The sequence below is a fragment of the Humulus lupulus genome, chromosome 3 (genome assembly GCF_963169125.1).
Source record: "Humulus lupulus chromosome 3, drHumLupu1.1, whole genome shotgun sequence".
In the NCBI taxonomy this organism is placed as follows: domain Eukaryota; kingdom Viridiplantae; phylum Streptophyta; class Magnoliopsida; order Rosales; family Cannabaceae; genus Humulus; species Humulus lupulus.
In genome coordinates, this window is record NC_084795.1 from 151,839,839 (window position 1) to 151,852,295 (window position 12,457).

Sequence of the window (12,457 nt, forward strand, 5' to 3'; positions counted from 1 at the left end):
TTGAGTCTCCAAACTCTTGATAGATGCCTTAGTTTTTTTCATGAACTGGTTCAGTACATCGGACTATGCGTCAGGTTGTTTCATATGTGTTGGCTGATGTGGTTGTGGCTATGGAGGTGGGCATTGTTGCTGATTTTGAGGGAAAGGTTGTTGTGCATCTTGATTATTCGTCCATGAGAAGTTAGGGTGATTCCCCCACCCTTGGTTATATGACATCGAAAAGGGGTTGTTGGTTGGCCTTTGAAAATTCCCTATAGCTTGGACATTTTCCATTGGTATATTATTCATATCCATGGCTGCGCATTGATTTAATGGATGAGCTCTCCCACATGCCCCACATAAACTCTGAACTTGCATGGCTTGAGCTGACAGGTTGCTCTATTATAACTGCTTCATTAAAGCTGCCACTTGCGCTGTAAGGATGGAAATAGCATCCAATTCAATCAAACCAGCCACCATCTTTATTTGTCCCCTTTCATTTGGCCACTGGTAGTTATTCATTTCTATCTCCTCTAGTAATTCATACGCCTCATTAGCACTCTTTCTCATGAACACACCTCCTGCTGCAGTATCTATTATGGTACGAGTAGTACCATTCAACCTGTTATAAAAATTATGGACTAGCATCCACTTCTCTATACCATGATATGGGCACTTCCTTAACAACTCTTTAAATCTTTCCCATGCATCACACAACGATTCCCCTTCTGTCTGGTAGAAATTATTAATTTTCCCTCTCAACTTTGCAGCTTTTGTTGGAGGGAAAAACTTTGCTAAGAAATTTTTGGCTAACTCCTCCCATGTTGTGATAGAATTAGCTTCCACTAAAATTAGCCAACTCTTCTCCCGATCTCGTAGAGAGAATGGGAATAATCTAAGTCTAATCCCATCGTCACTCACCCCATTCATCTTAAATGTTGCACATAGCTCCAGGAAATTGGCTATGTGCAAATTAGGATCTTTCGTGGGCAACCCCCCAAACTGAACAGTAGACTGCACCATTTGTAATATTGCTGGCTTAATCTCGAAATTATTTGCAACAATAGTGGGGTGTCTGATGCATGAATGCACTCCTGTGACAGTAGGAAGTACATAGTCTCTAAGCGTCCTTGGTCCTTGATCAGTAAAATATGATGTGCAAGTATACATAATCGATTCAAGTAATAAAATAGCAAGTAAAATATCGTCCCCACAAGGACTATCAACCAATTACCAATAATTGCTTTTAAATTTCTATTTGGCTTTCGAAAATAGAGTGATTTTTAAACTAAGACTTAAAATTGAAATAAACTTTGCAATAATAAAGATTGATTTAATATTTAAAAACCTAGGGTATTAACTTCATCAACTTTTCATTCTATTAATTTTACTAATCAGTTCTAAATCTCTTCTTCCTATTCTAATAGTAGGTTCACAAAAATCGATTCCTATTCTTTTTCAAGATATAAGATCTCAACCTATATGCAAGTTTTCTACATCTCTATGATAAACTTAAACACATAGCAAGCATTAAGCATAGAAACCTTATTGCTACACAAGTCATACAGGTACTCTCGTTCAATATGTAACCTATGTCTATATAACGATAACATATTCAATTCGCATCTTTCGAATTTTGAATCAAAATCATAAATCAAGCAAATATTTATCAAGTATTTACTAGCATTAGGCAAACATTATATAGATTATAATAAAGAAGAAGAATCAATAGAACATCATAATAACATTAAATAGAAATCCAAGAGACTAGATTAACCCCTAGATAGAGGATTTAGTTCATACCAGACATAATAACAAAAACATTTAGATAATTGTTCATAGAAAATAACCTAAAGAATTAAGATGGAGAAGAAATTTAGAAAACAATAAACCTGGAGAAGAAATGTAAAAGACAATAAACCAGCAGTTTTTTTCTTAATCTTGGGTTTACAAAACTAATCAGCCTACCAAAAATTGCAAAATAATGTCACTGAAATAGTTTTCCAATGCTCCCAAGTGAACATACCGTTTTGTCCTTCTAAAAGTTCCTTAAAATTGCAAAATTGTGTCATAGCATTGTAGCGCTAGGTTTTGGGTGCTACGGCGCTGATAATAAAGCCAAATTCCATTAAAATCTGCCAACTAGCGTTGTAGCACTACAATCAGACCCCCAAATTAATGTCAACTAGCGTTGTAGCGCTATTTACAGAAACAAAAGCCTTCAAAACAACCAATTAGCGTGGTAGCGCTATTCACAGTAGCGTATCTCAGACTCCTTTCTTCCAAAACGACTCGATTTTCTCCAAAGTAGCTCCATTTTCTCCCACTTTTACTTCATTCATCGCTTTCACCGTCTTAACATCAAAAACCTAAAACATGAACAAACAAGCATAAATCTGCAATAAAATAGCCCTAAACTAATGAAAACCTTCCTAAAAACCAAACCATAAACGAGCCTAAAACTTGTTTATCACCTATCGGGTTCAAAGATCCACCGGAATAGACTAGCATATAGTCTCTTGTTTGATGAAGATACTTAAGTATGTGTTTGACTGCCACCCAATGTTCCCTTCTAGGGTTAGACCGGTACCTGCTCACAACTCCCACTGCATAGTGCACAACATTCCATACATTAAACTCATATTTTTTTCAAGGAAAAATGCAAAAAAAATATGATGATGTGATTTGAAACTTACTTGAAAGACGTATCTAAGGTAGGATTTTCAAAGGCTTCACGAATTCCAAAACTAGAGAAAGGAGTTTCGAGTTTTCTTTGTTCTTGAGTTTTCTTGGAGGAAAGAGAAGAAACAAGAAAGTGAGTGGGAAAATGTAGAAGGGAAACAAGGAAGAGGAAGGGTTATTTATACCCTCACATGCAACCAGATGTTGACATCATTATATTAAATTAATGGTATTCATTTTTCCCATGTGTCAGAATATGAAAAGATTTCAGCCTGGTCAAAGAATGGAAGTTTATCTAGTGTTGGTGACACTATGATAAACTTGGGGAGAAAATGTTTATCCCAAAAATAGATATGATGATGTGGAACTTTAAAATGACATGTGCACTCTGAAGCATTAATTTTATCAGGTCTAGTCGATTAGGCTCGACCAAGAGACAGAGAATTGCATTCCTCGATCAAAATCAAAAGTACAAATCACACTTTCGTAAAGTGGCTCTGGTCGAAGACAATATCCAGATGTATCTCAATGACAAGACCAATCTGGATTTTAAGGGATATTTGTTAAACTATAATTGAATGTATTTTTTATATATTATTTTTTGTAAAGGGCCCGCACTATTCATGTAGGGCCATTTCATACTTGTAAGGCCCAAGGCCCGCTAGAGACTCTATAAATAGAGACCTCTCACAGTCAATATTTTTTCATGCACATTTTACATACAGAAACTCTGTCAAATTGTATCTTTTATTTGGCTTTAGAAACTCAGTTGAATCTTGTTCTTCTGATCTTGAGTTTGAGACTTTCTTTATCAATAAAAATGTCTAAGTGGAGTAGGTTATTACCAACATCCAAGGTCGAACCACTATAAATTTATGTGTCATTCATTAAATTCAATTCTCTCATTCATTATTATCTTTTATATTAACTCAGCATCGTTGACCAAATCGGTGGTCAACAAGACGGTCAAAGACTTGTTTGAGGAAAACTAAGTGGGATGGAATATGTCACTTTTGAAGGAACTTTTTAATATGGTGGATTTAGAATGTATGGTTTCTATTCCTCTAAGTAAGTTTCCAAAGACTGATTCTTGGTTTTGGCATTTCTCAAAAGACTGTAATTACTAAGTGAAAAGTGGCTACTCATTGGCTATAACTTTAGCTCAAACCTCTTCATCTCCTTCTAGAGATGTTTTCTCGATGTGCTGGAAGAATTTTTGGACTTTACACTTACCTAAGAAAATGTTAACATTTATTTGGAAAGGATTTCATGACATTCTCCCTACTTTAGTTGGATTACACAAAAGGAAAGTGCTTCTATCTTCAACATGTCCTATTTGTGCTTGTCTCGCTCATGCTATTTTTTGAAATAAAGGTTTTAGGGGGATTTGGAAGTTACTACAACTTCATATTTTACAAAAAATAAATGCAGAGGACTCTTTTCAACAAGTTATTTTAAAAGCCTTTGATGTCCTAACTCAATCAAATTTTGAGTTATTTCTTCTTTCAGCTTGGACTATTTGGGGTGAGAGGAATCAAATTACCTATGGAGGTATTTGTCAAGATCCTCAAAAAAATAGTTCTGCAAATTTGAGCTTCATATGAGGAATACATTGCTGCCAGAAAGTCAAAAGCTTTGAAAACTTCGGTGGTTTGTCAACCTGTCCAACACTAGATGCCTCCTAATTTGGGTCAAAATAAGTTGAATGTTGATGCCTCTATAGATGAATCATCTCACACTGTTAAAATTGGTGCAATTATTCAAAACTCGATTGAAAAAGTTCTTGCTTGTCTATTAAGATCTTTATTTGGTATTTTGTTTCTTGTCTTGTTCAATTTTCTTGTATGTTCATGTTCCATATGATTTCATTAATCTTTTTTCTTCCTCTTTATAAGCCTTTTACTAAGGTGTTAGGTGAACCAAGGAGGTGTGTATCCCCTTGGTTTGCATCAATATCTCTTTTGCATTTTTGTTTTGACAAGGTATTAGGAATGTCTCTTCATATTTCTTTCATAGATTTATATGTTGATATCGTATTTTTTTGGGTGTATTTTTTTGGGTTTTTTGGTTGTCCAAGCAGCTTTAATGGTTGCACTTGGTCTTCATTTATCTATTGTGGAGTCTAATTGTATTGATTTAGTCTCTATTTTCTTGACAAATTCATATTTGTCAGACGACTAATAAGCCTACTTATGGATTAGTTGTCCATGCTCTAAGAATGGATGAGGAAATTGTATGAATAAAGAATTTTTATCCTTTTATTCATGAAGTGTTACACTTCGATTATTTTCAATGAATTATTCAAAAAGATAAAAGTAATAATAAATAGGGAAATTTGCGACAATAATACATATGTAGTCAGATTTGTTGCACTTAAATGGTTATGTAAAAGTTTTGGCGACAGTAATGCTTATCATTAATGTTTTGGTGCAATCATTGGTATACTAGGGTACACGTGGCAAAACCCAAATGGGTTAAAATTATTATAATAAAAAAATGAATTTTTAAGTAATTAACAATTAACAAAACCTAAAATCATTTTTTCTAATATCTTAATATGATTTCTAAAACTATTCTAAAACAAAAACCAGGACCGTTAACAAAACCCGAAAGATATCTGATAAAATTAAACCAAACCCATAAAGGAAGGAAACACTAAAAAATCATTACTTTGTCGAGACACATTACCCAAAAATTTCAGAGGAGCTTGAGAGATAAAATTCGATGAAGCTATTGAAGAGGAGCTTGAGAGATAAAATTTGAAGAAGACATTTCAATAGTCGAGTAGTTGTTCCTCTGGTTGTCGAACCATCAGCACGGCCTTCACAATGCTGACGGTTCGACAACTGAAGGAACCATCCGACTATTGAAATGTCTTCTTTGAATTTTATCTCTCAAGCTCCTCTTCGATGACTTCTTCGAAATTTATCTCTCAAGCTCCTCTGAAATTTATGTTTTTTAAGTTTTGTTAATGGTCCTAGTTTTTGTTTTAGATTAGTTTTAGAAATCATATTAAGATATTAAAAAAAATTAGGTTTTGTTAATTGTTAATTACTTAAATAATTTTAACCCAATTAGGTTGTGCTATGTGTATTCTAGTATAACCTTAACGGCTCAGGGAATTAACGACTACACCAAAACATTACCTGTAAGCATTATTACCGCCAAAATTTTTACATAAGTATTTAAGTGTAACAAATCTAACTACATAGTTATTATTACCACAAATTTCCCTAATAAATATAAGTTACCAATCAACATTGACATGGAATCCTCATAAGTAGTTTAAGAGTCACAAGAGAACACAAAATGGAAGGGAAAAAAAAATAAATTAGAACACCAAAGACACATTCTGTCACATGACACAAAGGACCAAAGACTGAATAACACCATCAATTCCACCACGGACCGACTACTTTCTATAGAAGGCTTGATTACAAAAACCATAAGATAAAAGGTTGAGATTAAAGGAAAAATAGGAATCCATTGAAATATCAACTCTGTTTTTAATTTTTTTTTTATCTTTTTATAATTTCTTTTTCGAGGCGGTAAAGTTCATTTGGCATGAATAGTTCATCACTTCGCCATCATAACTTTGACAAACTCCTCATAGTTTATCTGACCATCACCATCAACATCAGCCTCACGAATCATCTCGTCGACCTCTTCATCAGTGAGTTTCTCTCCAAGGTTTGTCATGACATGGCGCAGCTCAGCAGCAGATATGAATCCATTCTGGTCTTTGTCAAAAACTCGGAAGGCCTCCTTCAGTTCCTCCTCAGAGTCAGTATCCTTCATCTTTCTTGCCATCAGATTTAAGAACTCGGGAAAGTCGATGGTTCCATTTCCATCAGCATCGACCTCATTGATCATGTCCTGAAGCTCCGCCTCAGTTGGGTTCTGGCCCAATGACCTCATCACAGTTCCCAGCTCCTTGGTAGTAATACAGCCTACATATATTGTAATGATTAAATGGTCATTAGTAACAAGAACACAAAATAGAAAAAGCTTGTTTCATTGCAAACTTCAACTTCCACGAGTTACCCCAACTTACAACATGTAGTATGGCAAAAACAAGATAAAAACCATGAAAATAACTAAGTTCAATATGCAGTCTGAAGATTATACATTCAAGAAACAAGCACATAAGCAACAACGAGGAGTACAAAATCAGCATACATTAACAAAACAATTAAAGGAAAATCAACCACTAATGCCATTATATTAAGTAATAATATCATTGGCAGCTGCAGACATTATTATCAGTCACAAGATCGTAATCCCAAAACAGTACTGAAGGAAACAATGAAGCCATATTAGATGCTGAATCTAAATTGAGATAAATAAAAAATAGCAAAAAATTGTATATGAATAATAAGATTTAGGCTATGCCAACGAAAATGAAATTTCTCGAGCAATCAAATAGCATGAGAAACAATTAATCTATTTAAAACAGCAAAATGTTTGCATTCAAAGACACATGAGTTCCAAATAATAGAACTTTCAATAAGGGTCATTATAAAACCCTTTTCTTTTTTGTCTTTTTTAGAAAGTTTTTTTATATCACACGCAATTAAAATGTACAAATTTGTTAATATGTCTTTAGCAATAAAGAGTAGATAAACTTTTTAATACTTTGAACTAATGTTTGTCTAAACGGATTCGATCTCTACTCCCTTCAACAAACAATTAAAATAGAATCACCCTTAAAATATTGATCAAATACAACAAGAAAAAGAATCCAATAATTCTATTAAAAAGAAACGAAAAAAAACAAATAAAATTAGGCACTATAATATATCCTGCACTCAGAATTCATTATATTCAGAAAATAAATTCGTATGAAAATAAAACAATATATATATATATATATAAAAATCACAATTTTGAGCTAAGATGAAACAGTTAAGTTTTTATTTCTGAATTATGATGGAAACACATGATCCTAAAAATCTTCGAGATCCAAAAATCATAATCTTTCTCCACTACTTTCCTTCAAATTCTAACAGCAGCCAAACGGTGACTATCTTAAAAAGATAGAACATATCATAGCTCAATAAATCGCATAATAATTTACTTACATATCAATAATTAAAAAAAAAATCACGCCAATAACCAATCAAATAGGGCATCTTCATCACACCGATTAAAACAAAAACAAAAAGATAAAAGCGAATGCAGTCGACAGGAACCGAGAAAGTCCCCTACAAAACAGATATCCTTCCCCACACACACCCCCCCACCCAAAAAAAAAAAACACACACACACATAAAAACAAATCGAGTAATGAGTCGAAGACTAATTAATAACAATTCATCAAAACTAGATCTGATAAATATACAGGGAGGGAGAGAGAGAGAGAACCATCGCCATCCTTGTCGAATAGGCTGAAAGCTTCCTTGAACTCGGAGATCTGATCGTCAGTGAGTTGATCCGCCATTGCTGTCTTCTTCTTTTCTGTTCCTCAGAAAATCTCTAGCTTTCGTTCTCTTTTTCTCTTTCCTTCCTTTTTTCAGACAAGAAAGGAAAATATAAACTGAGAAGAGAAAGATTATATAAATAAAATTAGGAATGACAGCGTTTTTAAAAATTGAGATATTCTAACAATAGATTTATTTAGAACTTTTTTTTAATATATATATATAAAAAAAAAAAAAAAAAAAGCCACCGCATAGTCTTACCCTTCAAATGCGGGCCCCACCTCAGTTTCATCGTTATCCCGTCCGCCCTTACTATTTGACCCCATCTTTTTTCTTCAAATAACATAGCCCTTCTTCTGTTCCATATTGCCCACTTTGAATGCTACTAATTACATTTCACCATTTTCACTAGAGATAGAGATAGATGCGCACTCATTTATGGAATAATAGAATCGAGTCCGTTTTCTTTATTTAAATAAGCGATGTTTGTAGCTAAATTTCTTGTTTTTTTCAAAAGTTGCACTTAACCCTCAATTAAAAAATTTAAGAGCAAAATACACTTCCCTCAATGATTTGTTGTGCCTATTAAGATTTAGATGTTAAGTGTCAATGAGGATATGCTAGGGGCACGCTATTGGTCCATGTGTATGCTTACATGTAAAAATTTAATGACTTGTATTAGTATTTCTCAAAAAATCATTTAACATTTTTTTTTTAATTGATAAAAATCAGAAATCTTAATTAAAAAACCAAATCCTAGTGTTGACGCAGTTCTTCGCCAACAGGTAATTAAAAGAAGAAGAGAAAGAGATTAGTGCTAATAATGAACCGAAACAGATATATGATCTTAGCAAATGGAAAGGTGACTCAAGACACGGTTTTTAAGTGGTTCAAATGTTAAAATCATTCTACTCCACTAGTCAGTATTATTGCTCTATACTGGGTATTTAATTACATGGCTTTTTTTACAATTGAGAGTCCAACCCCTATTTACTCCTAGGGTCTCCATATTTATAGGAGAAGGCACCTGGGAGTTGGTAAGAAGGTCATCCCGTGACCCTCTTACCTATCATATCAACTCTGTGACATTCATGATTAATTCTTAAACCTGACACATAAGTGTGGTCAAATCAGTAGGTAATGAGATAATGGGCCGCACGGCCCAACCCAGTCGTGGGTGTCTGAATACGCACGTTCCTGCTGCGTGTCCGAGAAGTCAGGGGAATATCAGACACATGATGTCTGATATATGCACGTTTACCTTGCGTGTGTAGACTTTACAAAGGGTCATAGCCTCCCTATCTAGCTCGTACCACGAGCTGCATACTTGACTCGACCTTCGGCCTTCAGAGTCCTTCCCCCAGCCTTGGGCAATCTTGGCGAGCCCTTGGGGTCTTCCCGAGCTAAGGAGGTACGACCTCGAGACAAAAGCTCCGGTGTTGGGGTTGTTCATGAGGTAATCATGGTTAGGCCGCAGCTCGGCTTGCTAATCAGCCCGTGGGAAATCCAGGGCGTACATCTGCCCCCCAAGCTCCTGCTCGTGGTACGCCACGTCGTATTGGACCACAGTAGGGGCTTTTAGGCTTCCCCATGAACTCTTCACATTCCACCTCTTACGCAGGCGCCTGATACGTGGAACATCGTGGTTGGTGACGATACGTCTTACGAGAACCGCATTTAATGGCTTAGCCTATGCCCAGCCGTCGTTTCGTATTTCGAGTGGAGGGCCTTGGATCCCTCACCAGGATCATCCAACGGCCATCTACACGTGATCCTTCACGTATATAAAGGGGGTGGCCACCCTACGCATGGGCCACCCTTTCATTCGAAATTTTTCCAAACTTCTCTCCTCCTTCTCTCTTCATTTCAGAAGAACAAACCCTCTTCTCTGTGGCTGCTACTTTCAGCGTTCAAGAAGCTCAGACGCACGGATTTCTTCAAAGCTTTGGAAGCCAACACACCGACGCAGCTTTCACCAAGGCAACACCTTCACCCACCTTCCAGCCAAACACTGTAAGTTTCCTGACCATGTGCGTTTTGAAAATATATGTCACTGTAGCTTAGGTAAAAATTTTACTGTAGCCGCATGCAAGGGTTTACTGGGTTTTGTGGATACGGAGGGTGAAAGCCCTTTTAGGTTAGGGTATCTTTGCTGTAGGAAATCACTTAAGAGTATGGTTCTCAGGATGCTTTTTCTGGGGAAAATTTCTGGGTAGGAGTTTTGGAACTTTGGGGTGCAAAACCGGGTAGCTTAGGGAACACGCCTCACAGGTGGTTTTGCAATTTTTGCCTACTGAAACTTTCCCCCCAAGGCAAATTCTATCCTGACCCTCCTGACACACGAATTCCGAGTAATCGGGCATCTGTTGGGAGCACAGGCGCATGTTCATAGAACCGCGTGGTCTCACTCTCCACGGGCTGGGCTTACCTCAGCTCGTGCAAGTAACATTTGATTTTTCCCTCACGCTTGGGTCGCCTTTTCTGAAATGTTTTCTTTTGTTCGTTAGGCGACCAGATGGCACCAAAAAGGAATGCCCCACAGAAGACCGTCGGAAGCTCGGCCTCCCAGCAGGACAAAGGCAAAGCGGTGATGCCGGACTCCCCGATCCCCCGCTTTGGGATGGCAGTGGAGAAGGAGCTCGAGGTGGCTCCTGATGCATTTTTTGAGGCGGAGAGGATCGTCTCAAAAATGACCGACCAGGTGAAGATCAACAAGATCTTCCTTTCCCACAACATCGCGTTGGGGAAGGCGTCTGTGGTGGCCCGACCTGCTGCAGATGGCGAGCGGAGCTGTGCGCCGCTCGACGAATCGTTCGCGGCCTGGAGCGGCGAACATTTTAAGGCGGGGGCCTTCCTCCCACTGGATTAGTATTTTGCTGATTTCCTTAATTATGTGAGGTTGGCACCGTTTCAGCTCCCGCCCAACTCCTACCGCTTGCTGGCAGGGTTGAAGTATTTATTTCAGAAGCACGAGTGGGAGGTCCCCACTCTTGCGGACATTTTATATTTTTTCTGCCTCAAAGCCAGCCCGGACCAGCGGGGGCGAGGCGACGGGTTTTACTACTTAACCTGATTCCCCAATACGGCTGCGGTCATCGAGCTGCCCAGCCACCCCAACGACTTCAAGGATCAATTCTTCATGTCGACAGGGTTCGGGAATTGCGTGCTTCACTACTTCAATCGTCCTCGTAAGTATCTTTTCTCCTTAGCTCGTAAGTTAAGTGTCATTTTAGCTCCTCCCGTACCCCTTTCTGACTTAGGCTATATCTGCAGCCATCTTCGCGAGGACAGAGAAATATGTGACCCTCGGGGCCCAATACGAGACGCTGGCGGGCTTGCCCCCCAGCGAGAAGGATTATCGCGTGCTCGTAACAGACGAGACGATGATAGCCTGCAAGCTGATTTTCCCGAATCAGACTTTAAACCTCAGGAGGCCCCGGGGGCTTCCCCCAGCTCGCGACACCAGACCCATCGTCGTGGAGGAGGTCGCGGAAGACGAAGATGAGGAGGACGAGGGCGACGGAGTTCCGCTCGTGAGGAATAGGAAGCGGACCTTGGAGGTCATCCCGGTGACGGGCGAGGAGAGGATCCAATCCGAAGCAGCCGCGGGTCCTTCTGGCCAAGGTAACCCTTACTTGTTTAGGAGTCTAGATAGGGCCACAGCAGACCCCCGGCTGGCTAGGTTCAATCCTAGGCAGATCGTCCATTGTCACCGAAGGGATCTGGACCTGAACACGACCCTGCTCCATTGCGTCGACCGGCTTGTGCTGGATTACCAAGATAGCCGACCTAGGGGTACTGTAGTAGTAGATAACACCCTAGCCTTTAGGTCGATCCTATTCGAGGAGTATGGGACCAACCTTCGAACATGGCCATCACTCCGGAGGGGTGATGTAGCTCCGAGGCTTAGGCAGTATGTAGACGAATCTAGCCCCGAGTCAGACTCGGGCCCAGAACTTGCGCCAGCTCGGGAAGTAATCGACTTAGATTCTTCCCCGAGCTCGGGGGGTAGGATTCCCTTAGTAGTCATATACTTTTTACCTCTTAGTTTTTGTATCTGTATGGTTGCTAACTCTTACTAACCATGCTTTTGTTTTGACTGACGAGATGTCTCAGCCCGAGGAGAGCCTGCGAGGTGCGGTCTTCGGGGGGAACCCCTCAGCTGGGCCAAGAATGAAAAGGCTCAGGACGTCCAAGAACGCCGCCGAGACCCCCACCAAGTCTCCTGCAAAGGAGAAGGATCAAGCCCTAGCTTCACAGGTAGCGGGAGCGGTTCCTCCTGCTGCAGGGAGAAGCAATATGCCTCCACCGGCTCCGCGAGCTCCACTCGCCGCCCGGGACGCAGTAACGGAGGTCGGGACTTTGGCCATTGTATC

At 38.9% G+C, this 12,457-nt stretch overlaps 1 protein-coding gene and 1 non-coding gene across 2 annotated transcripts; one reads left to right on the plus strand and one right to left on the minus strand.

The window, feature by feature from the left end:
- Positions 1-637: 637 nt before the first annotated feature.
- Positions 638-744, plus strand: LOC133828257 (small nucleolar RNA R71). The gene has a single exon (XR_009890886.1). It is a non-coding gene; the product is annotated as a small nucleolar RNA R71 (small nucleolar RNA).
- Positions 745-5,895: 5,151 nt separating this feature from the next.
- LOC133823226 (calmodulin-7) lies at positions 5,896-8,262 on the minus strand. Its single transcript, XM_062255878.1, has 2 exons — positions 8,026-8,262; positions 5,896-6,611 (listed from the first exon to the last, which is right to left on the minus strand). Exons 1-2 carry the CDS (start codon positions 8,099-8,101, stop codon positions 6,238-6,240), a joined length of 450 nt encoding a protein of 149 aa, XP_062111862.1. The 5' UTR covers positions 8,102-8,262; the 3' UTR covers positions 5,896-6,237.
- Positions 8,263-12,457: the final 4,195 nt, after the last annotated feature.

Coding starts and splice junctions, on each gene's coding strand:
- LOC133823226 (XM_062255878.1), bottom strand. CDS start 8,101: ATGGCGGATCAACTCACTGACGATCAGATCTCCGAGTTCAAGGAAGCT. Junction 6,612..8,025: donor ATTCGACAAGGATGGCGATG/GTTCTCTCTCTC, acceptor CAATATATGTAG/GCTGTATTACTACCAAGGAG.